Source organism: Meleagris gallopavo, chromosome 2, assembly GCF_905368555.1.
Source record: "Meleagris gallopavo chromosome 2, MGAL_WU_HG_1.1, whole genome shotgun sequence".
Taxonomy (NCBI): Eukaryota; Metazoa; Chordata; class Aves; order Galliformes; family Phasianidae; genus Meleagris; species Meleagris gallopavo.
The window spans coordinates 18,247,118-18,275,086 of NC_139405.1; the positions used below are offsets into that span (position 1 = coordinate 18,247,118).

Sequence of the window (27,969 nt, forward strand, 5' to 3'; positions counted from 1 at the left end):
AGTCTTTGATTAGCAAACAATTCTGATCTATATTGGTGTTTAAATAGTACTACCACTCCTGGGTGTTGTAATTTCAGGATGTGCCATTATCTATCTTTCACTTTCTGAAATAAGCACTGCTTGAAACTGTATTTGTCTATCTTCAAGACAAAGAACCAGTCAAGGAAAATGTAAACTTACGTGTAAAAATTATTAAAATGGAGAGTTCAGTTCATTGCAAAAGCGCAACGTGAAGTTAATTCTAAAAGATAATTTACATACATGTAAAAAGTATATTTTGGTGAATGCTGTAGGTACCCCTTCTTTTCCCCACCTACTGCAGATAATCTCAAATGATACTGTAAAGTGTGTGCTCTTCAGTGGGCTGTACTGGGTTTCATGTACAGCTAGAGGAGGAATTGCACTCTTTGGTCAATATAGTTTAAATATAGTTTAATATATAGTGAAACTTGGAAATATGAACAAGTAAATTCCAAATTGAAGATGCTTACACCATTTTAGTACTTAGGTTCCAGAAGTTTATTCTGATCACCGTGAATGGAGAAAACTGAGTTACGTTATTTTATGACTGTCTACCTATAGATGTTTTATGGACCATATCTTATGGCACATGTATTCTGTAATTTCTTTAAATTATACCGCTAGCACTGGCTGTGGTTTAAAAAAATCTGTAAGCTGAACTACTCCTGCTTTATTCCTGTTATTCCTTTCCCCTGACTGTAACTGAAATGTAGTCTGTTAGCTCTTCAGAAATATGGGTGCTTCTGTGTTTGTTTTTTTTTAAGCTCTATGCAAAGTTCACTTCAGGCTGTAAGAATAGTTCTTTACTATGGGAAGTTCTTTACAGAGAGAGTGGTGAGGTGCTGGCACAGGCTGCTCAGAAAGGTTCTGGATGCCTATCCCTGGAGTTGTTCAAGGCCAGGTTGGATGGGGCCCTGGGCAGCCTGGGCTAGTATTGAATGTGGAGGTTGGTGGCCCTACCTGCAGCGGGGGATAGGAACTTGATGATCTTTGAGGTCCCTTCCAACCCAAGCCATTCTATGATCAGCGCACCTTATTCACAGTGTTGATAGAACGAAAATGACTGTGCAGTCAGAATTTAGTAGCTCTATTGCCTTCAGCTATTAGCATGACATGAGTGCTCGGAAGGGTGCGGGAGGTGTCTTTTTTTACCAGTAATCTTAATTTTTAGGAGTCAACTTAATTTCCACTACAAATCTACTAAGAATATAAAACATCTGTAAAATGAAGTTCAGAACTTGAAAGAGATCTGTTATGCTCGCCGAGGACAGTATACTGAACATATGAGACTTCACATCTACTTTCTCAGTTTTCTTCAGCTATCTAACATTGAAACCAACTGGAAATCATGCACTGTTTTTTGTTTTTTTTTTTTCTACAAGAAAAATGTGTGCTTGGTGGTTCGATTTTATCTTTAAATACGCATCTATCTTACTCAGAAAATATGAAAAGTCATTATACTGGGATTAAACTGGGAAGGCACTGTCTTGCACTATGTAACCAAATATTTGTTCTGCAGTTTGAAAAGTTTAAGCTTTTCCTGAAAAACGGGGTATTTCCAGGAGAAAACAATATTTATGCTTTCCACAGATGGAGGATGTATTACGCTTAAAAGGAAAAAAAAAACAAAAACCAACTAGCACCCTGTCTTCATTTAAATTCTGTGTCGTGTTTTCTGGGTTTCTTCATGCGACTCAGTGGAAGGATGACTATGCTTTTGTATTTCACTATTGGGAATGGGCTATTGAAATTTAATTACAGCAATCAGAAATGTTCCCACTTTGAGTACGTATGAGATCTTAAGGTTTAGGATTGTTCCAGAGACAAGGAGTTCTTTTGTAGATCTATAACTGACTTTTTTTTCTCCACTCCTTTGCTCCTTTCCATTTCAGATTGTACAAATCCCTTTTTGTGGGGAAAGTGAGTGTGAAGATTGGATCAAGAAGACCACTGCCAGGTAAAATATAAATGAACTGAAGAGCATCTACGGGAATCAAAATAAAGATGTTTGAATGTAAAACAGTATGTAGGATACCTGTAGGTATGACAGAAATGTAGTCTTCACCATTGACCCTTGCTGTCCTGCATAATTCAGCATACTTAGCCCCTTAGTTTTGACACTTTCAGAGTAATTAGTGTGCACTTGAGCTTTTATGCATGGTACACTTTGCATCTTGGTTTTATAAGAAGTGCTTTTATTTACGAATATGCTTTTATTTCAGAGATCAAGATCTTGAGCCTGGTGCCCCCTCCATGGGAGCAAAAAGTCTTTGCATACCTTTCCAGCCTCTCCGTGAACTACAGAGTGGGGCGAGATGTGTCTGCGGCAAGAACCCTGCCAAGTTTTACACCCTCTTTGGTCGTAGTTACTAAACTGCTAATGGAAGCACCTTCTCCTTTATCTGTGAATTGAACTTTTTTTTAATAAGACTGAAATAGGCCCCAAACGTAATCAGTTTTGCGACTTTTTAGATAATTCAAAAAAAAAACAAAACCAACCAAAGCCATAAACCATAAACACCCCCTTGTCAGTCTTAGACTAGCAGTACTTCGCAGACTTTTCTGTAAACACCTCTAATAATAAACATGTACTATGAGCTGTAATGTGCTTTTGTTTCTTTACGTGTTGCTGAATGGAGGGGACAAAATATGCCTTGCTCACGTCTTTTATTTCATTTTTAGTTCATATGTTTTCTTGTACTCTATGAGAACGTGCCTAAAAGATTGGAGAGAATGTCATCAACACTACAATACAATTTCTACACAAAGTTCTTAGATAAGACATCTGCTTTTAATTTTGCCTTCAAAGCTTGTAAATTTTTCAGTTTTCAGTGCAGACTTTTAGGCGAGATGAATTCTACTCTTTTTGAAAATTCTCTTTTGAGCCAGGTGCTCCAAGGAATATATTCATCCCATTGTGAAACACATTTGAAAGCCTGTCTTTAATTAAATGCCACGTTGTTAGCGAGATGTAGGTGAATTACTTTGCAAAGGTCTGTTTCTCTTATCTTATAACCTGGCATTTATAGTTGTCTCACGCTGATACTGCAATCAGTAGTTTATAGGCAATCTGAAAAGGTATTTTCAGTGCTGAAGATTTTAGATTGTGGTTCTGTTAATTACAAGCTTCTTAAAGTCCTTTTTCTTCTTCACTTACTATGTGTTGCTTCGACAGAGAAGGCTACATTTTTCAGAGGTATGAAATGATTTGGGAAGAGGAAATAGTATAGGATTTGCTTAAAAAAAAAAAAAAGTCTTGGCAATACACAAAATGGTAACATTTGCCTGGCACATGTTTAACTTGTTCCTGGCTTTCTGATAAGTTTGAAGGCTGTCTCCCTAAATCCCTGGCCTTGAAGGGAAAATCTGCCAATTAAAGAATAGAACCAGCAGGATTCTCCCCAAACTCTTCCTGGGACAGTATGCAACATGAATCCCTGCTCTCCCTGTTTCCAAAATCCTTGTTTTTTGTCAGTAAGTGTATAGGAGAGTTACAGTCCTATTCTTTGATCCTTGCTTTTATTCTCAGCTGTTTCCTTTTGTGTAGATTGATGTGATTAACCTTGCTAGTCAAAACATTGTGGTTGGGACTGGACTCTTTTTAGTGGTGCCCCGACAGGACAAGGAGAAATGGGTGCAAACTGGAACACAGGATGTTCCATGTGAACATGAGGAAGAACTTCTTTGCTGTGAAGGTGACAGAGCACAGGCCCAGGCTGCCCAGAGAGGCTGTAGAATTTCCTCTGGAGATACTCAGGACCCATCTGGACGTCCATTTGTGTGACCTGCTGTAGCAGGAGGTTGGATCAGATGATCTCCAGAAGTTCCTTCCAACTCCTAAAATTTTGTGACTCTGTAAATTGAACCAGCAGCCTGTCCAGTTTATGATCTTGTATCTTGTGGTAGTATCCCAGTTTTTCAGGAAAAAATGGCCAAAAAAAAAGATGAAATACTTCAGACCAACTTGCTTGGAATTCCTCAGCACCTGGAAATTAAATAGCGGGACCAGCATGTTGTTCTTCCAACTAATGATGTGTGTCTCAAGAGGTACTGCCTACTGCTACATACTCATGTTGAGTGCTCAGAGAGAAGAAGCAGCAATGCACAATTTCTATGTCCTCGTGTATGAGTTCAGGAAGAGTACCAGTATTTTTTTTTTTTTTTTACAGAAAAAGAACACGTCATTAAGAACAGATGAGCAGTTTCAGCTCCCATTCAAATGCTTCACGACATCAGTATTTTAAAAATGAGGTTATGTAAGCTTCTAATAGTACAGAACAAAGAAAAGGCAGAACTAAATGCAATCTTTAACACTGCAACCTTATCAGTCTGAACAAACAGCCAACCTTCAACCAGTTGACTTGATTACAGTCATGAGTAAACATGTTGACAGCGCTGTTCTCAGAACTGAGTTGCTCTCAGTCTGCAGTGGGTTTGTTTTTTTTTTTTTTTTTTTTTTTTTTTGGCGGGGGGGAAGGGGGTCCTTCCCCACCTCCATAGCGCATTTCTTTCTGGTGATTGTGGTGCTTGAAGTGTCTGGAATGTGATGACTCATTGGTAGGTCTTTCCTGTGATCATCTTCCACAAAGGAGAGACAAATTTCTGCGTAGCAGAGACACTACTGTCAGGTAGTGTCAAAAGCACAGTCTGAGCTGCATGCAAAGCTTTATACAAACAGCCACACTTAATTGCACTGATACGAAAAAAAAAAATGATAGTAACTCATCTATTAGTTACTCAGTATATGAAGTAGAATAAGATAATGCAGATGATTAAATGATACTATTTGTGCTTCTAATAGAACTGCAGACCTCTTAGTGTTATTTCTTGCACTTGCACGCTGATAAGTTTGGGTTTAATAGTATAGAAAGGTGGGATTTAGTGGAACTGCCTTAAGTAGTGCTGCTCTCTACTGACAAAACTGAGAACACTTGAGCATTGTAGCTCTACTGTAAAGAGAATGCTCGAGCTTGTATTTTGGTAATTGAAACCTTGTATAAAGTGGGACTTCCGAGAGCTCTGAAAGTCAAACCTGGTTCCTTCCCAATGGAAGGAGAATGACCGTTGAAAAAAATCTCACTTTTCACACTGTGCAGTTCAGATGATAAAACGATTTTGTTCAGAATTACTTTCAAGAAGGAAATAGCTGGAAATAAAATAGTAGCACAAATGGGAGAGGATGAAGAGGAAGAACAACGTATACGGGTTTCAGTGTCGTCATTTATTTTACTGATTCCCTCTAAAAGGATTCTGAGAACAAAACCTCAAGAGCCGTGGCTGCGACGTTTAGGTAGACAAATAGCCAAATGTTAAAAATTACATCTGTTGGCAGGCACTGCTTCTAGCATAGCAGCCTGAACTTTAAACATAAATATTTTGGCTGTTGAATCATACGAGAAAAAAGTTTAAAAAAAAAAAAAAAAAGTGGAGATGAGTGTTTGAGTTTTTTACCTTGAGTTAATTCACCTTGGGAAGTCTAAGGCCAGCAAGGACAATTGGTCAGCTCAGGTTATCAATGTTATTATCTTATCTGTCTTCGGAGGTACCGCATGCCATTTCCTTCCGTTTTATCTTGTAACTGTGTGTATGTATCTACACAGATGGACATAACAAACAAAAACTGGATCATAAACTTTTCAAGGAAGGCACTCGTTCTTATCTATACTGCCTGGTGTGCTTTTAGTGGCCAGATTTCCTTAACCTCTGGGATTTGGGAGTGTGCAAAACCAGCAACGTTACATTCACCGCAATGATTGACAAGAAGGGGGTCTGCTTCAGGTTCTTTTTGATCTGTTCCAGAAATGGCATAAGGCATAAACCTGAACTTCTGCATCTCTTAGTTTCCCCTTAACTTCTGTTGCGCTTTCCTCACATCTTTCTCTTTTCCTTGCAAGTGTAAGAGAATTATGATAGCGTTTTGAATTGGGCAGGGATTTGTAAATGGGAAATAAATAATGCACTTTGGCTTTATTGTTCAGCCTTTATATTTACTGGCAGCATGTTTAGAAAATGGCTTCCAGCCTGGCTTTGTTTCCATGGGCAATGTTAGAACATGCCAAAATTACAAGCATTTGAGAACTCTAGGTTGCTAAAATGGGAAGACAAATCCCTTGTCTTTAGACGTTTTCAACTACCTACCCAAGCAGTTCATGTTCACTGCGTTCTTAGAAGTAATGTCAACCAAGCACGGATTTCAAGTACATAGGATTAGTCCTGAAGCTACTGACAACAAAAATGTACAAAACAGATATCAGAGGATGTTTCTATCTAAAAGAAATTTCTTCTACAGCTGATTAAAATTCTGAGCCACCTTCCTAACTCTCCTATCTGGGCTTATTTTTGATGTCATTGGGTTCAGCAGCAAGCACCAACGCTCCCGGTAGCCTAGCTTATTTTGGTTTTAGTTTTGCATGAAAAAAAGCATCTGAGGGTGGGGCACTCACAGGAGTGTAGCCTTTAAGCTGCCTTCACATGAAGAATGTTGCTAACATGCCCTTTAAACTGATTTATGGCTTTACCGCTGCCTATAAAAGCGGCTTATGCATGTGAGCAGCACTGACAGGTGGAGGGCAGAAGCGCAGAAGTGAATCGTCCCTCGCACAGCTCAGTCCCGCAGAACCGCAGCCTGAAAGAAAGGGAGCTGGAGAGATGGGTCGCTACTCAGGGAGGAGCAGCAGGCTCATCTTTATGTCCCTTTTAAGCATCGCTCTTTTTGCTGTCGAGATCTCAGTAGCATACATTGGCAATTCTCTTTCCTTAGCTTCAGATGCCTTCGCGGTTCTCTCTCACTTCATCTCCATGATCATCGGTTTGCTCGGTGTGAGGTTCAGTCGCATCAGATGGCACAAGGCAAACACTTTCGGCTTCAGCCGGGCAGATGTGCTGGGAGCCTTTGGCAACTCTGTTTTTGCCACTGCTCTCATGTTCAGCATCTTCGTTGAGGCAATCAAGAGGTACATCAACCCTCAGAAGACAGAGAAAGCACTGCTTGTCCTCATTGTCGGGATCGTAGGTCTGTCCTTCAATGTGTTCAACTATATTCTCTTCATGGACTGCTGTTTCTGTCGTGCACCTCAAGGAGACCCTGAAACAGGTAAATAATCTAACGCAGCCACTTTACATCTCAGCCTTCTATGTTTCTAATTACTGACTTGTGTGGAGACTATTTACTGCTTTTCTGAGATGAGTGAGTACCACACCATGGTTTTCTTCATTCTTTGGTTAGCAAGGTAATGGATGTTGTGTCTGAACCTGTACGTGTTTCCTGCTTATTCTGTAAGGCAGCTGTAACTACATGTGCCTCTAAGTAAATAACGTATGGTGTATTTGGTGGCTTTAAGTAGAGAACAGTGATTTGCAAGATGCATTTTCCTCTTACTCCTCTGGCTAGCCAAACATGGGACAAGGTGTTGTACAGATGTGCTATGACCATAAGGAGATACTTATTAGGAAAAAACTACTTCTGAAATGTCAGTTATCCACAACCAATAACTGCCACTAATTGAGTAATTCTGTTCTAACTTTTGTCCAGGACCTGGTTATCTTTCGAGAGGTATATTTTGTACAAGTCAAAATAATAGGTCAAGGCAAAAGGGGATTCTCAGCCTTCTTTAATTTGAGATTAGTCGGTTAAAGACAACTATTCTGAGAGTATTTGAATTCTGAAAAACTTGTGGATACAGAGCTGAAAGACTCTTTGCTATTGATCATTAGCACGAGCTTTAAGGAGAGAAGGGAGAAGCAGTGGTTCTCTGACCTAAATCTTTCCACCACATGGCTGCAAAAATCTCACTGACTGCAAACAGCCCGTCATGCTCCGTCAAGAGTTTGCAAAAGTTGAGTGCATGGAGGGTTTCACCTTTTAGTTTGGTTTTTTTTTTTCCGCAATATGATTTTCAGATTTCAGATCACAGCATAGGAATTTCAAATCCAAAGGGATGGGGACTCTTTATTTTATTATTGCAGAAAAATGCCTCATTTATTTGATGTAATTTACATGCACGTGCATATACATACAAACACAATTCTTTAAAATAGGAATATTCCAGTTGGGATAGGAACCAGGCATTTGCAAAACATTTATTGGACATCCTGGGGGAAAGCTGAGAGACCCATATAAAAGCTGCTGTTTTTATGTACTGCTACAGGTGATAAATGATACGTTTTATATTTGATTTTAAGGCTGCACAGGGCTTTAGAGGTTCTTGTAAACCTGGGCTGAAATTAAAGTCTGTCAGTTTATATTTCAATGTCTAATGGAAAATAGTGGAAAATATTTCTAATCATTATTAAAACTACCTCTACTTACTAATAAAGGTACAACCTTACTGGTGTGCAACACCACAGCCACATGTATAGCTTATTTTGTCTGCCTGTTTGTTTAGACGCCCAGTTCTTTAAAATTTAAGCTTCTCTTAGAAAAAAGCCATAGTAGTATATAGGTGGCAAAGGGACTTATTGGGGTTTTTAGCTTTCAGACTGTCACCAGTTCCTTGCAACAGCTTAACCTCTGTTTGTGATGGTTTCTTGGAAGAAAGTCTGTTTCACCCTAGAAGAAAATTGTGTCTCTGGGTGCAGTCAGGGAGGAGAAACAGATCAGCACTTACAGACATGGAAGGAGAGTGTCAGGCAACTAGGGAATTAACAGAAATTAATGCAGTTGCATAGGTAAATGCTGGTTTTGCTGCTTCCAACAACTCAGTATGTCTGCGTAGCCATCCCTCTCCCTCCTGTGGACACACGTCCAGATTCTGCTCTTGGAAATGCCTAGAAGCTCTGTGTTATTTTCGGTTGTATTTCAGTTACGTAAGATAGGGATGACAGTTGTACCATCTCATAAACTGAGCACATACATGTGTCTGTGGCTTTGTCTCTGTTTCTGGTAACTTTATTCTTCTCTGTCAGTAATAGCAAAGCAATACCATTTTCTCTCTGGGCCAACCTAGTCAGTCAGAGGTGTCCCTGCCCATAGCAGGGAGATGGAACTAGGTGATCCTTAAGGTCCCTTCTAACCCAAGCCTTTCCAGGATTCTATGACTTGATTTTTTTAATTCCAGTTTAGGTGGATTTTCATATTTATTTTCTCTAATTCTCTCCACATTCAATATGAGTAGGATTTGTAACTTTTTAAGATGTTATTCCTCAAAAACCTCTAGTCTTAAAAGCGTATGCATGTGCTTTATATGCCTATAATAATAAAAGGGCTGCTCCGAAAGTAATGCCTCCCATTTTATGATATCAGAGGTGGGTGTTGGTGGTATGGCAGCAGAGACTGAACTTTCCTGCCAATATCCCATTTCATGTTGCTGCCATGCAACAGACAGCAGCAGAAGGGCAGTCTGACAAAATGGTGACTCACTTGTAAGTGCGTATATAGCAAAGGAATGTCACTGAATTCCTCCAAGCTGAAAAAATGGCACCCATTGTGACACTCATCAGCACTTGCTGAACATTTATGAAGACCAAACAGTAGATGGGAGCACAGTGAGGTGGTGAGTGGTGTGTCTCAGCAGTGACAATAATGATAGCATGTCACCTCCTCTGGTACATATTTGAGCATGGTGACGATGCATAGCTAATGGTGGTGACTGTTGAAAAATAGGGTTTTGTAGTTGAGTATTTGCTCTATCAAATAGTGATATTGTGCTCTTTGTATCTGTTATAGTTTCCATGGAAATAACTAGGAGAGATTATTTTAGGAGCAACCTACTTGTGTATATATAGAATCATTTGAGTTGGAAGAGACCCTTAAAGGCCATCTAGTCCAAATCCCCTGCAGTGACCAGGGACACTTACAGATCGATCAGGGTGCTCCAGCCTGACCTTGGATGTCTCTGGGCAACATGTGCCCGTGCCTCACCACCCTGATTGTAAAAAGCCTCTTTCTTATATCCAGTCTAAATCTCCCCTCTTTTAGTTTGAAACCATTTCCCCTTGTCTTATCGCAACAGACACTGCTAAAGAGTCTGTCCCCTTCTTTCTATAGTACCCCTTTAGATACTAAAAGGCTGCTATCAGGTCTCCCTGGAGACTTCTCCAGGCTGAACAGCCCCAGCTCTCTCAGCCTATATGTATGTGTATGTATATAAATATATATGAAACATGAAACAAGAGGGATTCAATCTCACTCGGTTATCTTGCATATAAGATATTTGTCGAGGCAAATTTTCTAGTGTGTCAACACTTCTAGCAGAAATCGAAGGGGATGGTCATGATCTCTGAACCTCACTGGGGCAATCCAGCTGTGCGCAAGCGATACCCTTGGTGACTCCTGTGCAATCTTCTGACTTCGGTGATCACTGTAGACTGAAGTTTCACAGAGAAGACCTCCTCTTACCTTGCTTCAAATCTCTGTTCCCTAAGCAGGGGGTTGATCTAAACAACCCTCCTCTCTCTTCCAGGTGATTGTTCGCTTTCTTTGAAAAGTTCCATGTGAAAAATAGAGCATTTCAGACAGCAAGAGTTCAGTCAATGTTTGTTGTAGGCTAGATCTACGAGGTAGTGGGCCCTGAGAGTGCTGCTCACAAGCACCTATATATCTCCCCATCTTTCTCCCTTGCTGTGCTTCTCGTTGTTCAGCTCATTGTGGCATCTTCTCCTCAGGTTCTTATTTTAGTACAAGTACTCTTGTCAAGAAAAAAAAAAAAAAAAAAAAAGTGTGCTTTTTTTTGAGTTGCTGCCACAGCCTCTGCACTGCTCCTATGGGCAGGTCCCACTGACCCCCTCCAGCCATAGGCCTCTCACTTCTTCCCCTTTCTCCTGTCTTTTCTCTGATTCTTGCTGCCCTTTAATTCTCTGTCCAGTTCCGAAGTGATCATCTACTGCATTCTCCTTTGTTTCTATCTCCGAGGTGTACATCTCGGTCCATTCCTGCTCGAGTCAGGCAGTCTAGTTCTCTGTGCTCCATGAGTGCTAAAGGTAGAGGTCAGCAAGAGTACAGGGAGATCGTGCCCCTCTTCCTTCTCTTGCTACTTGCCTAGAGCAGCTACTACAGGCATAAAATATTTCTGCATTCTCCTGGAGTTGCTGTGCAGAGGTGCGTGGGCCAGCTGGGCTGACCATAGCAATGTGGAAGGCAGCAGCGATTATTGGTTTGACTGAGAATGCAGGAAAGGCTTGCTAAAAAGTAGAAATATTAAAGCTTCCCTGAGAAACTTCTGCCAGAATTTAACATTCACAAAATACTTCTCTTACTGTTGCTGTTGGAAATGACAGAGCAGCTTTAGCCAGTTTTCTGACCATTTTTGAGGTTCAGTATCTTACACAGAAAGATTTGGCACAGAAATCAAGATTATGGCGGTGTAATAAGCAGCTGAAAAAAACCTCAGGCTCTTATAATAAAATACCAGACAGCTTTAATACTGGCCATACCCTTTATAGTGTGTCATAAAAATGCAGAAGTCATTTTCACTGAATACACAGATCAGCTTACTTCTGTTTGTGTAGCTCAGTGCAATTGTCTCTTCTAGTCATTTCTACTGGATTTTCAGGTCTTAGGGGACCGCAGTTTGAAAAGCACCATGTTAGTCTGGCTGTAGTAATTCTCTGTTGTTTTGTCGTGAGAAAATGAATAAAGATTTAACGTGGAGAAAACATCTGTCCTGTTGTCCTGTGATCTGTACAGAGGGGAAGCAGGGACAGAAGACGACACTGCCTCACTTGTCTGATAATGAGCCATGCCTGCAGTGTCTGGGGCTGTAATAAACCAAACCATTCTAGTCTTCTAACAAAAAGACTCACGGTCCTCACACAGTTCACAACTCGCTAAACAAAACACATTCTATGTTTGCAGCCAAGTGGCTTAATTTTATGTTGGTAGGCACAATGTAGCAGATGTGTGTGAGCTTCTTATATGATAAGACCATTGGATCTCCATTCTCCTATCTCACTCTGCACCAGCAACCTGCCTCTCAGATAAGAAGTGACATGTAAGCTAGCAGTCATTTAAATGGAAAACATGCCTTCTTTCTTTTCCTGGACCCTATGCAGAGTTAAGATTGTTTATTCTGAAGCTCGCTGTGAGGCATATCTCTTCTTCCAGGCTTTTGTAGGTAGGGGTGTGTGTTGGGGATTTATGTGTGTGAATGAAGTGAGATGAAGAGAGGGACCAGCTTTAACTGGCTGGGTGATTTGGGAAGGCTTCATTGCTGTAACGTTCTGAACTCAATTTTTGTGTATATTGTTGCAAACATACTGATCCCAGGGTATGTGAGAACATTTATAGGCCAAAAGAAGTGAACAGGAGGCTGCTTGACCTGTATCTTAATGCCATGGGGCATCCCAGAGGAGACCAGGTGAGCTGTGCAGATATTGAAAAACAATTTTTCTCTGCTCTCTCTTGACTCAACAGACCCAGTAATGTATACTGCCAGAGACAAAAGTGCTCTGGGGATTAGAAATATTTTTAAATGCTCAAAACTACTTTAAAGGTGGAGCTATGCTGCTGTGTGACCCGTGCTATGTGAAAATATGTATACTTAGTTTCTTTTTCCATCCTCTTCTCATGAAATCTGCCTTACAAAGTGACTTGAGCTGCAGATCCCACAGACTCTCTAAAGGGACTGTTCCTTTATCTCCATTTGTAGAGACGTAATGAAAATGTGACGTGACTGACTTGGCTGTCTTTCTGCTAGGAAAAATGGACAGAGGATACTGGTGCCCAATACATGAAATTGCTCTGTCCCTGGAAGGCAGAAGTCTCCGTATGAATGCTTAAAGCCATTTTATTCATTACCATTTAAGAAGAGAAAAATGCATTCCCTGGCCTGGACAGGTTTTTCTCTCAAAGGTACTGCTGAAAGGGTGCCAGACTGTGCCAGCCCAGTGGCATGGGGACCTTCATAAAGAATGGTCAATAGCCCATAGAAATTCTTGTCACATGTGCAGCACTCGTTTACCAACAACGAGTCACACAATGAATCCTCACTGATTTATGCTTCCAGTGTAGTTGCACCACAAAATCCAATTCCTAGATGCTCACTAGAGTAATTTGTATAGACGAAGGGTCAAACAGTATATGGATTTAGCCCCGTAATTATCACAGGTGTTAGTGCATTGGTATGGCAGTAACCAAAGCCTACTGTAACTCCATATCTAGACTTTCTGGCTTTGATTTCCACAGCATCATTGGAGATGGAGCTCTCAAATAGAATAAGAAAGCAAGGAAATCTTGAATTAAATTGTTTATCAGATAGCTAAGACTGAATACATCTTTTCTGCAGGTCGTCTTTAGTTTAACAATGTGACAAATAATCCTCACCAAAGCCTTTCAAAGCTATTCTGAGCAGTTATCCCAAAAGTTAACCAGATCTGTGTTAATTTGTGTTAACTGAAGCTCTAGTCCAGTCTTTAAGAAAGACAAAGCAGATGGGAAGAGGCTGTGTAAGTCTATTTAGCAGCATGCTTCTCTTAATTTTCTTTAGATTTTTTTTTTTTTAATGCTTTATTCTCTTCTAAGAAGCCTCAAACACTAATCTAAAGAGAGACATTTTACTGCCCGCAATCTTTTTTTGAGAGAAAATTTTGTATCCAAACAGGTAGAAGCAAATGTTTTGGGGCTACCTTTTGGCCAACATGGAAAATGCAGACTGAAAATTTTTAAGTCCATCAGGAAAGACAGAAAAGCATCCCTGAATGGTTTAAATAATTGCATAAGGATAAGATCAAAACTTGTGAACCTAGATTCCAACAGTACTGGTACTAATGAACTTTGATTACCTACATTTGCTCTCAACCTTGAACCAGCTTCATAGTAATGGCGCAGATGGGCTGGCTAGTTACGTCACAGTATTTGTGGTGAGCTGTAAGGAAATAAAAGGACTGAAACAGAACTGAGTCCAAAGTCATAAACCACTTAAATACAACAGGCAACTTTAAGGACACATTATATATGTTATATACGTTGATTGTTGTTTTATTTGGACAGTTATTCTGCATAGTTTACTGCATGCACAGGTTTGATATCAGCTTCAGTCAAGAAATGCTGCTGGGACAGAAAACGAAGTTTTTGCAGTGGGATTCAGTATAATTTATGATGATGAAATCAGTGATTAGCTGACTCCTCTACATGACCTTTGCAACATGCTGCGTTACTGCCTGATACCAAAATTAAATCGGGGTTGGAAAGGTTATATGGGAATACACAGCTTTGGGAAAGTTAGCAGAACTGCACATTTTTGGAAGTGAATGAATCACTTCTAAATGAATTATCAAGTAGTTGAAATACTCAGGGAAGCACTAGCCCAGTGCTAGAGCACACTGACTGGATATGTCTTAAAATAAGTAAAAGGTGCTCTCTGCCTCGGACATATCCAGCCCTGTTGGGAAGAGCCATGACCTCTGCACGGCACAGGGCAGGCTGACCAAGCTCTCATGCCAACCGCTGAGCTGTACTGAAGGGACACCTTTTAGGAATCCGCTGCCTGGAATAAAGCAGATTTAATGGCTTTCCAGTCCTTCAGTTCTTTGGTGTGTGCCAAAATAACCCCCCTTTCTGACTCTAACTAGAATTAGATCAGATAAAAATGCAATGAACAAGCAACCTGGAACAAAAGACCTTCAAACAGAGTGGTCTCATAACAGCTGTCCTCTGCACTGAGGTTTGGTGGTGTTTCTTTTGTGATTCATCTTGAGGTCAAATTTATCTGTGACAGGAACTAACCACATTACTTCAGTTTAGGTTAGTTATGGATTTTACCCAATATTCCTAATTAACAGAAACAAGCTTCACAAAAGAAGACCATCTTACAAAGGCTCTCGGAGCAATTTGCTGTGTGAAATGCAAACAAGAACCTTTCAAGGCTGTCACTGGGAGTGGAGATGCTTTGGGCTCTGTGTGAGAGGAGAAACACAAGTGCAAAGGTCCAATCTCACCCACCCGCTGGATTGTGGGCTCTTACAGATTGGGATGCTGTCTTTACATGTGACATGCCCGACATCAGCCTCATCTTTTCAGTGCAAGTGTACTAGTTTTCTCACTTTAGTCTCCAAGCGGCATGACTCTTCTTCCTGACATACAGTTGTGTGGGTGTTTGTTTCTTTCATCCTTTGGTTTCTTCCAGATAGTTCTTGAAATAGCTTTCATAAATCATCTTACTTCTATGTTGGGTTGAAAAGTAATCTCACTTAGGACTTTGATAAGCACAATTAGCTGATCTCTCTTAATTACACTGTCCATAATTAATTCTTTACTTTTGCAATTTTTAAAAACTATCTAAATTCTATAGCAACACAAGGCTGTGAGTAATGTTAATTTTGTTCTTCATTCAGCAGTGGAAAAACGTGATTATTATTACTGCTGTTGTTATTGTCTAGTATTTCCTAATATAGTGATATTTTCTTTTCCACTGCTGGTGATGACTTCCTTGCAGAGAACAATTAAGTAGATGTTAACTTGCCATCTTGAAAAGTGGTAAATCAAGGTAGAAGTGATCACAGTCCACAAAAACATGAGTGGCAAAAGGAAGGCCAATAGTCCTTCACTGTTCATTTTGTCCTCTGAAACAAGAACTAAGGTACAGCAAATGAAGTGAGCAGGATCCAGGTCCAAAACAGAGACAGAGATGGATGCTTCGTGCTAGGGTAGATGTGTTGACACTGGTGAGAAAGGCTGGACAAATAAATGGGAGAGCCAATAGTGTGCCCTTGTGGCCAAGAAGGCTAATGGTATCCCAGGCTTGTATTACAAAGAGCGTGGCCAGCAGATGAAGGGAGGTGATCCACACCTGTACTCTGCCCTGGTGAGGCTACGTCTGGAGTGCTGTGTCCAGTTCTGGGCTCCTCAGTTCAAGAAAGACAGGGATCTCCTAGAGAAAGTCCAGTGGATGGCCACAAAGATGGCCTGGAGCATTTCTTGTATGAGGAAACGCTGAGAGACCTGGGGCTGTTCAGCCTGGAGAAGAGAAGGCTGTGGGGGGGATCTTATCAGTGCTTATAAATATCTAATCAGTGGGAGGCAGGTGGTTGGGGCCAGGCTCCTTTCAGTGGCAATGGGCTTAAGCTGGAACACGGGAAGTTCTATATAAAACAAAAGGAAGAACTTCTTTACTGTCAGAATGACAGAGCTCTGGAACAGGCTACTCAGAGAGGTTGTGAAGTCTCCTTCTCTGGAGATATTCAAAGCCTGTCTGGATGCCTACCTGCTGTGCAACCTGCTGTAAGGAACGTGCTTAGTGGGATGTTAAAAAAATTAAAAAAAATGGTAGCCTGCGCAAGCAGCATATATGGTTATCCTGCTTTGGTTGCTACCTGAGCATTTCATATAGCCGGGAGCTGGGGGAGACTGTTGGCTAAAGGGGCTGACTTCCTACGGGACAATCCACCTAAACATTCCTGTTCACTCTGTTTCTAAATATTTTGGCTTGAACAAGTCTTACTTAGGAGGCTTACAAAAGGTTGTCCAGTTCTTTCTGTATTATTCATCAACTTCATTTTGACCTACAACACTGCTAGAAATCCTGTTGCTGTTGTTTCCTGTCCATAAACAGAAGCAGGAATTGGTAAAATTCTTACACATAAGGCAACTTTCCTTCTGAATGCCAGAGATGCACAGCATGCCTGTGAGCTCCAGCTTTTTCATGTGCCAGGTGTTCAAGGCCCTCTTTGCACCTCTCATCAGCACTTTTAGGTAGGGCTGAGGTGACTGCGGTGCCCTGGTGAATGGACCTGGGGAGACAGAATGCGTGGGCCATGAGGCCCATGTGGCCTCAATACCAAGAGGCATTACGACAGCCACAGGGCAAAGGGAGAGGCCTGCCTAAATAACTGGTCAGAAGTCAGGAAAGAGGAGAATGTGATCAGGTCCAAAGGAACACTGGCTAAGTGCTCAGAGGACAGAAAGTAGAAGTGGGGTGGGAGTAAAGGCCCTGTAGGAGGAGGAAGGATCAGTGCAGAGCCAAGGCTCTCAGCATGTGCTGCTCCTATCTTGTTCAGTGAGTCATCCTTAATTGTGCTCCATCCGACAGCACTTAGTCACAGCCTTATTTGGTGAAAATAACATTTTAGTGCTATTTCTTCAAAGCAACTGCGATATTTTCGTGTTTTTGAAGTGAGTTCCGGGCTCTTACACGTTATATTTTTCAAAGAGAATTAATGTCTATTTTGCAGAGGAGGATTAATGATGTTCCAGCTCACGTTACACACAGTCCTATAGTCTGCTGGTAATTCATTCCAGTTCTATGCAGCTTCAGTGAGTCGGGATTCAGTGATTTTTCTGATTGTGAAGTGCCAGAGGTAGCATTTGTTATCAAAGAAGTTGTAATCTATTTCTTCCTATCACTTGTATATGCTTTTATTTGGTCTCTTTTTATTTTTATTTTTTTCCTTCTAGATCAATTATACTGCTTTTTTATTTGGCACTACTGTTTAAAATCTCTCATTGCATGTTGGCAGATTTAATGTTAGAGCTGCAATGTGTGTCGATGTAATTATACTACCTGCTCCACTACTGCATTTGTCTTTACAATAAGCTTTTTTTTTTCTAATACATTTCTTTTCTGATGTCAAACAGAAAAAACACGAGGGGATCCCAAGTCCTGGATAGGACCCCTGTAAATCTGGTAGCATTAGTGGCATTAGCTGTTGTTTTTGAGGACGGAGTAGCTGAGTGGCCTAATCTCCTGAAGCCTCCTTTACTCAATCACCTGGTTGCTCCCATCACTTTTCAATGCTGTGTGGTCACCAGGTTTCTTCTGACATTTGTGTGCCCAAGAACCACTGCAATTAAAAAGTCTAGAAAGAGAAGAATCGTAGAATGGCTTAGGTTGGAGGGGACCACAAGGATCATCTCATCCTCCAGCTGCAGGCAGGGCTGCCCAGGGCCCCATCCAACCTGGCCTGGAGCACCACAGCTCCATGGGCAGCAGTGCCAGGGCCTCACAGCCTTCTGAGTAGAGAATGTCTTCCTAACACCTACCCTAAATCTCTCCTCTTTTAGTTTAAATCCATTCCCCGTTGTCCTATTACTATCAGGCCACATAAAAAGTCGGTCTCCCTCCTGTCTGTAAGCTCCCTACAAGCACAAGAAGGCTACAACGAGGTCTCCCCATCGCCTTCTCTTCTCCAGGCTGACCAAGCCCAGGCACACGGCACCGTGACCCCCTCTCCACAGCGGGGCAGCTCGGGGCCCCACGCCTGCCGCCTCCCCGCGTCCCGGCCCCATCGCGGCGCTCCCCCGGCGGGGCGGGGCGGAGCGGGGCGGCGGGCGGGGTTGGGCGCGGGGCGGCGCCTGGCGGCGTTAAGGGCCGGCGGAGGCCGCAGCGGCGCTCCCAGCGTGGAGAGGGGTGCCGGTGTCCGCCGCCATGGGGCGGTACTCCGGGAAGACGTGCCGCCTCATCTTCATGCTGGTGCTGACCACCGGCTTCTTCGTGGCCGAGCTGGTGTCAGGCTACATGGGCAACTCTATCGCGCTGGTGTCCGACTCATTCAACATGCTGTCAGATCTCATCTCGCTCTGCGTGGGGCTGTCCACCGGGCGCATCGCCCGCCGCTCCCGCCGAGGCCCCCGCGCCACCTATGGCTACAGCCGGGCCGAGGCGGTGGGTGCCCTCAGCAACGCCGTCTTCCTCACCGCCCTCTGCTTCACCATCTTCGTGGAAGCCGTGCTGCGCCTCGCCCGGCCCGAGCGCATCGACGACGCCCAACTGGTGCTCATCGTCGGTGCCCTGGGGCTGGCCGTCAACCTGGTGGGGCTGCTCGTCTTCCAGAACTGGGCCGCCTGCTGCCGCTGCTGCCGCCGCTCCGAGACCCCGATAGGGCGGGCGGTCGGGCCGTCGGATGGCACCGCCGAAGCAGGTGCCTCTCGGCTGCACCCCGCTTTCCCCGTCCCGCTGTCCCCTTCTCTCCCGGCCCCGTGCCCGTCTCACCTTGTACTTTGTGCTGGGGGAGGGAGCGCTGGGGCTGTGCTCGTCGTTTCCTTCTGAAAAGAACTTGATTGTGAGAAGGTTGATGTTTTTTCTGTTTGTAGAACTTATACACAACACAGCGTTTCTTCTTTGAATGCAGGTGAATCACCTAATGACCAAAAAAGCCCTGAGGAGGGGCCTGGGAGGAAAGTAGAGAAAAAGTCCGAAGCTTTGAACATCAGAGGTATGGTAACTAATGCTGTCCTAACGTTCAGCACTTGCAGGCTGTGAGAGATAACGAGGTGACAGCGGTTGCTGTGATGCTGCCTTGGCTCTGAGTGATTGCACTGTGATTCTTTTGATGACTGCAGCTGGGCTGTAATTCTGTCAGACACAGGGTTTGCATTCTGGTTGGTGCTGTGTGGAGCCTAGAGTTGGACTTTATAACCCTGGTGATTCCCTTCTAGCTCAAGATATTCAGTGGTTCTGTGATCCTGACTTTTTGGAAAGAGGCAAAGCTCCTTGCACTGAGCACAGGCTGCTAGAGACCATATAGGAAGGTTAAGCAGGCATCTGTGAGGCTTTTCTTTGATGTCACTACATGACTGATTGAGCAGTTTTCCACTTCTAAATGCTTTTAGGCAGAAAAAAGAATTTATTTAAATCCCATTGTTAGTAATCCCAAGGTTTGCAGTCCATGTGAGGAGAAAAGTGCTGAAACTGGTAGCTTTGCATGTGTTTTTCCAGGTCCTTGAACTATGAACCTTTCCCTGAGAGAAGCTGGGGCAGAGTCATCCCCCTCTGTGTCATGCTTTGGCAGCTGTCTTGTTATCCATAGAGAGAAACGTTATGGTTATTTCCAGGGATAAATTAACCAATTCCCTTTGTATATGTGTTCATGTACATACGTATCCAAATGCCTGTTTCTCACAGGACCCAAGTAGTATATTTCATAATGACTTGTCCTTCAAGGAGAGAGCTGCTACAAAGACAAAGACAGGTTTCCTATGGTCACATATCAGCATCTGAGAAGATGTGATGTTCCTCTAGAGCCAAGTGGGTTGACGTCACATGATTTCAGCCCAAGAGGCTGTCATCGCAGTCAGGCATCCAGCTTTTAGGTGTGTGTGTGTGTCCTTCAAATGTGTTTTCAGAGTTATGCAAATGTGTGTGTAGGGGAGTACACCTGGCAAACTACACAACATGCTAGAGGAATGTTTGCCTGAATAGCTAGGCATAAGCACTGCTGGATTTTATGGTGTTAGAGTGCTAAGTACTGGAGCAGACTGTCATCTTCAGGGGTAGAGAAAAGGAGAATAAGAAACAAACAAGTATATTTTAGGGAAGTCTTTGCTTGTCTGAACGATGCTGTTTCAGTATTCTGATGCTGAAAAGTGTCAAAAATGTCTGAAGGATAAGGAGGGTTTGTATCAGTTATTTTAAGCTACCAGTGTTTGATTTGTAGAAAGAGAATTATTCAAAATCTGCTTTTGTTTTGCTACTGTAAGTTATATAGCTATAACCACTTGGTAAAAAGTTTGTATGTTGTAGAGTCAGGGTCTCCCTGCAAAGCATGGCTGGGCAGAAAGGTTGGCAGAGCAGTAGCTTCCATGGCTGTAAAAATGTTAGGAACAGGAATCCAGATATTCTGCATATCTGGATTACTTACTGTAGCTAAGATTATTCCATTTTACATCTCGAGCACATGCAGAATAGCTCAGACTATGCCACACAAGCTGTTGGGAGCTATATTATCTATAATTTCATTGTATCAGCTTTATTTAATAAAAAAAACCTTTTCTGTTTTATAGCCATAGCTTTGGTGGCCTATGGAAATGGGTTCATTATATGATGCATAACCAAGCCATTTGCATTAATCATGTTAAGTCTGCCTGTCAGTTCAGTAAGGATTTTCCAAACTCAGCACACTCAATTCTAATATATTAGAATTGACATGCTTACTTTATTTCTTAATTCAAAAAATGTCTTCCTGAAACACTTATTCCTTTAGAACTCAGCTCTCTTGTTAGTTACTGTAGCATCCTGCCTATCCCTCTTGTTAGTGCAGCAGCTGAGGGCAGGCACTGAATCCAGATTATTTTATAAATGAAAGAGGAAACACTGCAACACTGTTACGGCCAATAGAACCGTGTGGGAGTTTGCCAAATGGGGCAGAGCTCTCCTGACTCCAGCAAAAAGAGCTGGATGCAGTGCAAGATTTACTTTCTTATCCCAGTGATTCCAAGGAACTCCAGTAACTTTCGCCTGCATTCCCCATGCAGAGGGGCTGTGTTCCTGCCCAGAGCTGGCATGAAGCAGCAGTATGGATGTGGTTCTAGCTCTAAAAAATAAATCCCAATGCCCAGCATCTTAAGAGCCTGAACTCTAAGTTGTGTTTTAGAGGAGTTTCATAGAGATATTTTTTGCACTTTCTCTAGCCTGGAGGGAGGGAGTACATTGGATAGTATATTGGAAGTAGCTTTGGAAAGTGCTTGTATAAGGGATATTAAAAGGAATTTACCTATATTGTTCTGTCACTTGCTCTAAATAATAAGTGTAGTCAAAGAAATCAACATCATATTTAGAGATGCTACAGATTAGGCATGGGTTAGAATTAAGTAATGAGTCTGAATAGTAAAGACTGAGGAAAAATGCAGTATTTCGTGGTAATGACAAGAAGAGGCAAGATTATGTAGAGAAAGAAACGAAGAACAAAAGTTGTTCTTACAATACTGTAAATTTGTAGCAAGAACACTGCTTTGGTCATTACTCTTGAATCATAGCTGAAAGTGTGCTATTACAAGAGCCTGTTTGTTTTCACCTTGAGTGCAGCCAACTGTTGAACCAGATTTTATTTTATTTTTTTATTTTTTATTTTTATTTATTTATTTATTTATTTTTTTTTTTGAGTCTGAGGGCTAGTAGTTTTGGTAGGAAAAGGGTTTAAACTAGTAATTGAGTTTGATCCAAAAAACTTGAGTGTGGGAATCACTTGAAACCATAAGAATGGATACTGTTTAGTTTTCACTTTTGTTATTTATGGGGGGTTTCAACAGACTGGTAGAAACAGATGGAGGAGAATAATTATAACTTCCTGGATGTGATCTCTGACTAATTTAGCTTCTCGTGTAGAATTGGTAGGGTTTAGTCATCAACTTTTAATTGAGAATTGAGATTGAATGTGCCAGGATCTCTAAATAATCTGGGCATTTAGGCAAAGACACATTTTGTTGCCATGGCACTGCAGTTGAACTACAGTTGTTAGCGTGCCCTAGTAATGCATCCTATTTAGAGAGCTGTGTTGTAGAGTCAGTATTTTCTTTGCTATGTTCTCAAAGCTGTAACTGAAAACTCCAGTTATGATGTGAATGTTTGGAATATTGCACTTTTTTTTTTTTTTCATGGGGCTGGGGGAGAAAAAAGACTAATGGCAGCTGTCATTTATTTCAGGTGTTCTTTTGCATGTTATGGGAGATGCACTTGGATCTGTTGTTGTGGTAGTTGCTGCTACAATCTTCCACGTGCTTCCTCTGGAGGCTAGTGCTCCCTGTAACTGGCAGTGCTACATTGATCCAAGCCTGACAATAGTTATGGTGTTCATAATCTTGTCTTCGGCGTTCCCACTCATCAAAGAGACCTCAATTATTTTGTTGCAGATGGTTCCCAAAGGTGTTAATATGCAACTACTGAGTAAGTCACATTTGTTGTTGAAATGCTATTAATTTTAATGATACATTTCAATGCATATATTATTTCTGGAATGACATGCTTGGATTATTTACTCATAATAGTTCTAAGTTCTTCAGAACTGTGAAATAGTCGCATGCCTGTATCCTAGCAACACGACTCAAATCTCTCTGGATTAGTGAAAGCATGTATTTTGAGAATGTGGTACTCCAACAGTACATCAAAAATACCCAGTCTTGAGCTGCTAATGCTTTGTGTGGAGTGATTTTGAAAGAAACTGCACTGAATTACAGTATCTCCCAACACTGCAGCAGTGTCTTCTGAAAGGCTTCCAAAACAACTTAAAATTCATTATGACTGCTTACTTTTGTAGTTCTCTGGCACTGTTTGCACTGGTTAGTTGTAGTGTAGTGGATCTTTCTGGAATTCCACATGCTCAGGATTAAACAAATCAGAATATATGGGCCTTGGCCAAAAAGAGTCCTGCTCCAGCACTGTTGCTACAAACTGAAGATAAATGGTCCTTGGGCAGGGATGGGCCCAAAAAGAAGGCAAGGGCCTGCTTATTAGGTTCATAACACTAGGTGAATAGTGTTTGCGAACCAAAGGCAGTAGGTAGGAGATGTCTTTCAAAGAGCTGTACTTAAGAAAATACTGCTTGGAGACTGCTGCCTTTTGGCTTAGTTCTCAACGAGAACTAACCAGCACACCACCACACGTTCTAACACCTTTCTCTTATGTTTTCCAGCTGACAGGCTAGCTCGCATCCCAGGGGTTAGCAGCCTTCATGACGTGCATGTGTGGGAGCTTGCAGGTGGCAAGAACATTGCTACTCTTCATGTGAAGTGCCAAACCCCTACTGATTACCAAGATGCTGCCTATAAAATACGGAAGGTTTTTCATGAAGCAGGGATCCACTCTGTGACCATCCAACCTGAGTACATTGACCACAAGACCTCCAATGTCCTGTGCAGCTCACCTTGCATCTCAAAAGCTTGTGACTCTCAGCTCTGCTGCAGTCAACAGGAAGCACCACTGGCTAAAACTAATGGTTATACTGAAAAAAATGATAGCTGCCTTTCTGCACAGCGTAAAGACAATGGTTCAAGTAAAAGTGATGTTGAAATCCGTATTGACTCTCCACTGACAGAGAATGGTGTTAAAGACATGAAAAATGGGGAAGTGTCTGATGACAAGTCACAGTTAAGCAGTACACGATTTTAAACAATTCTGTCTACTCTGCAAAATGTTTTCGTAGAATAAATGTGTCCAGGCAAGGAAGTGTGTCAGCAGTGGCTGTAGGTGAAGGTGGTATGGCAAAAAGATTTCTGTGCTTTAGCTGTAAACCAAAATTCACCAAAAAAGCACGCATCTGAGATGAGGCTTAATATTTCCATAAAAGGTGTTGCGTTCATCTAAGATTTTTTTCTGATACAGCCTAGCACAGTTCCTTATCAAACTGTGTGTTTGTTCCTATTGCTTGAGTGGGCGAGGTGTATTATTGTCTACTCTGATGCTTGCAGTGTATGGCCAGTACCGCTGGGAATGAAAATGAGCTGCTGCCTGAGAGCTCTGTAGCAAGTTAATGATTGTACTGGGCTGAAGTACAGTGTGTTTATAATGGACTTAAGTAGAGATGTTTTACTGATCCTCAGAACCAACTTTGCATAGCCAGTAACTTGTACTTCTGAAGCTTCTGAATGAAACTAAGGGTGTCTGAATGATGGAAGGGAGAGCACTCGGGAATAGTTGGCTTGCATTATTTTCTTGACTTCTGTATTTAGGGGCGGGGCAGGAGATGGTCTTGCTTCTCTGATAGTAATTCTGCAACTTTAGCCTAATCACAGATACTTCATGCTTAAGAACATGCACTGTGTCACGAAAGTAAGGAATTACTAGCCTTGTCTATATTGATTCTAGCAAATGAAAATGCAAGCAGTCATCCAATTAACTTTTGATCTAGTTCACTGTTATGATTACACAACTCAGTTCTTACCCTGCTCCTCCCTTCCGAACAACAGAAGTTGAAACAGATGATGTTAATTCATTACTGTGGGGAACGATTGCGGTATATTTAATTCTAGCATCTGCCCTTATCCTTGCTGAATAAATAAGCTGGTATGTCTATTATGAGTAATTAAAACTCTGCAATTCTATTATTGAGACACAATTTTATATTCATTGAGAAATTCCATTTGAAGTTTTCTAAAACAATATAATGACTTAGAGGGAACTTTTTTAATATTAAAAAAAGAACAGATCTGGGAGCTTTTTCTATTTTATTCCTAATTTGTTCATTTATTGAAAAAAAAACCTAAGCCCTCTCCCTGCCCAGTTGTGCATTTTGAAGATGACACGCCCAGTCACCAAATGTTGGATTTTGGTCTGCTCTCCAGCTTTTTGGGAGGGGGGGACCCAGTACCTAATCCACGCTGAGTGCAGTTCTTAGCCTCCAGAACTTTCAAATACATTTTTGCAATTGAAAGCAGCTTTTCAGTGCTCCGTGTGGCCTGGACAGGCTATTTAGGAAGCTATTCGTGAAGACATCTTTATAAAATAGTGGTTTCTTTAACTCAGGGAAAACATAGTAGAAAGGGCAAATCATTTTCCTGCTGGGCTGGGGAAATAGTGGGGCCTCCTTGCAAGGCTGGCTTGGAAGCAGACAACTCCTTAGTAAGGATGATTACATTAAATCAGTGAATATTCAAACACACAGCAGGGTATTTTGCTGCTTGGAAGATTGTGTTTACTCAAGCAGTGTGATAACAGCTTAAATAGCACACTTCTAGGTTTGTATTTACCCTTCTTGAGCAGTTCCTGGATGAATTAAAGTATTTATAGCCTTTACGATAGGTTTTAATTATAAAAATTGATCTGTATCCTAATGCCATTAAAACATTGATCCTCCCATTCTGTTTGATCCTGTTGGCAGAGTTTTGCTTTGCAGCTCTTGCACAAATTGATGAAAATCAGCAAGCACTGCAAGAACTGCTCTGTCCTTTGGAAGGATGTGGAGTGAAGTAAGACAGCCCTTACTTCAGGTTTCTTGTCCTTATTTTCATCTGTGATGAGATCTAAATGGAGGGGCTTAGATTTCTATCACAAATATATAGGTTTATTTTCTGTGAACTGAAATAGAAGGCTCCCAAAATATTGACAAAATCTGTGCAGGAATTTACAGCTCACATGCTCTCTAAAGCAAGCACCCTTTCTTAATTATGCATTTGTCTCTTAAATCAGGTAATCTTTTTATATATGCATTTTATGAAATGGTTTAATGGTTGGAGTGTCAGTATTGTTTTACTCTGGAATTAGAGAAAATGAGCGTGTGTAATGTTGGGCATTTGATGAAATAGACCATCTTCATCTTTTCAGTGTTTATTGAAACAGTGGTTATCTATTTTTTAAGTTTTTGAAGTGTTGTAACTTGAAAATACAATGAAGTAACATTCTTAAACAATTTTTCTTGTCTGGTTGACTGTACTGTGAATAAATAGGAAAATACCAAGGACTGTAGAAATCTTCAGGTCTAGAAAACGAGCAAATTTAAAAAAACAAAGCAGTTTTATTAGCAAGCAAAGCCAACAGAGTTATGTCAGTGATGAGGTGAACCTTGCTTTTTCCATGTAGGGGCTGTCAGGGTACCCAGCAAAGGTTTTTGACCCAGTATTCTTGCCTTCCTTTCAGCTCAACAACAAAATATTTTTCTCCTGTTTTAAACGTGTGATAGCTAGGCTCTGCTGGGTAGTCCTTTTCTATTTTGATAGATGACATCATTCCAATCAGTATGTATTTGATATTGGCTAATTTCCCTTAATTTCTTGGTGTTCCAATTCTCTTGAAGTATGCTTACCTCATTTTGAAGTACAATATACTTCAGAATTTGCACTTATTTATGGGCACTTGTTCTAAATTCAGCTTTGTAGCATATTGCATTGTCGTAATTGCATTGTCGTGCTATGTGATCCTCCGATCCATAACTGGCCATACATGTGACCTAGTTGTGGGGCAACAGAACACTTGCTAGCTTTAGCAATAGTTCTGGAGAAAGAGTTAAATCTGGAATAAATTCACATGGCAGTGAATGCAAAGGCAATTGGCTGGCTTTCATCAGTTATGAGCCTTGTTTGAATGGAATTCGCCTTGTTTGAATGGAATTCAAGTTTTTGGCACCTTGTCATATGTTGTTCTTTCATCAAACATGTACATTCAATTACAACTCTCCAAAGTGCAAATCTTGCCTTTGCTCTTCAAGAAAAATAACTTGGCCTTTTCTTTTCTTTTTTTTTTTTTTAAGCAGTATTGTCTTTTTTTTTTTTTTTTTTTTGGACCTGTAACTAAATCATTATTTTTTTTCCTCTTAATGTTCGTATTTATTCTTAATCTTTAGAATAGTAGATCAACTTTGCTATCTTTCTGGTCATGAACATGTACCTATAATATGATTTAAAATACCTCTTTTATGTACTTACTGGTTTAATTTTTGCACTTATGCAAGTTCACCCCCTTTGGTTTTGCTGCGTGGTGTACTTTATCATTGCAAACGGATTGTTGACCTTGTTTAGTTCTTCTCACGCTTTCCCTTTTTCCTGTTCTACTTTAATGCTTTCCTTTCTGAATGTTCCCTTTTATTCTGAATCCAAGGTCGGTGGATGGATGGCTTGATGTGAGTTGTTCCAAGGAGTATTTAATGTCCTTTGGTCTGTAGAAGTCTGCTGTCTTAAAGACTCATCTGATTGAGATTATATATAATTTAAATTCCCCTGCACTCCACTGGAAACATCTTTTTAAAGAAAGTTGGTTTCTGAACCTGAGAAGGTATAATGAAATCAGAGATGTTTGTTAGTCTTTCATTAACACCTTAGGGGAAAATCTGGATCTCTCATTAGAAAAATGAGTAGAGGGGACAATTCTGAAAAGGTAATCCAAGCACTATGAAGATTTCTATAGGTTTCTCTTTTTCTGCTGTACAATGGAAACACTTTTGTTAAATACTTTATTTAAATAGTGATGCCTTGGTTTGAGGATGTCACTGTATGAAGTTGTTACAGGTATGGAGTTATGTTGCTTAAAACTTCTTCCAGTTTTTCTGTTCATGATGTGATTTAAATAATGTGCCAAAATGTAATTTCCATGATTGCCTAACCAATGAGTTGTAAATCTTGCTATGGTTTTATTCGCTGTTAGTGAAAAACTGAAAGTTTGATGTACAGTTATATTTTTTTCCAAAATGAAGTTTGAATGTGTTGTAAATAAAGTGCATTTTTAAATAAACCTGTTGTTCTTCTTAATATATGGTAGCAATGGAGAGCTGCTGTCAGTTTGGACTACTTTGAGACCTTTGAGTAAATTTTCCTCCTAACCCACCAAACTTATTAATGTAAATTTTGTTATTCATTTAGATGAAGAGTGGACAGACATC

General features: G+C 41.1%; 2 protein-coding genes across 5 annotated transcripts in view; both read left to right on the top strand.

Moving 5' to 3' along the window:
• The window catches only part of EPRS1 (glutamyl-prolyl-tRNA synthetase 1), a 37,926-nt gene extending 35,301 nt beyond the window's left edge, over positions 1 to 2,625 (top strand). For all 3 annotated transcript variants that reach the window (XM_085219210.1, XM_085219211.1, XM_019612658.3), the window contains 2 exons: positions 1,914 to 1,978; positions 2,244 to 2,625. In XM_085219210.1, the coding sequence (XP_085075336.1) occupies positions 1,914 to 1,978; positions 2,244 to 2,394 (216 nt within the window). In that variant the 3' untranslated portion in view covers positions 2,395 to 2,625. The remainder of the gene's footprint in view (positions 1 to 1,913; positions 1,979 to 2,243) is intronic.
• Positions 2,626 to 6,593: 3,968 nt separating this feature from the next.
• SLC30A10 (solute carrier family 30 member 10) lies at positions 6,594 to 27,837 on the top strand. Of its 2 annotated transcripts, none has more exons than XM_010706694.4 (4): positions 6,594 to 7,114; positions 19,021 to 19,104; positions 22,311 to 22,550; positions 23,296 to 27,837. In XM_010706694.4, exons 1-4 carry the CDS (start codon positions 6,670 to 6,672, stop codon positions 23,769 to 23,771), a joined length of 1,245 nt encoding a protein of 414 aa, XP_010704996.1. In that variant the 5' UTR covers positions 6,594 to 6,669; the 3' UTR covers positions 23,772 to 27,837. The 2 variants fall into 2 exon arrangements, with proteins under 2 accessions (XP_010704996.1, XP_010704995.2); XM_010706693.4 differs by lacking the exon at positions 6,594 to 7,114 and adding an exon at positions 18,241 to 18,810.
• Positions 27,838 to 27,969: the final 132 nt, after the last annotated feature.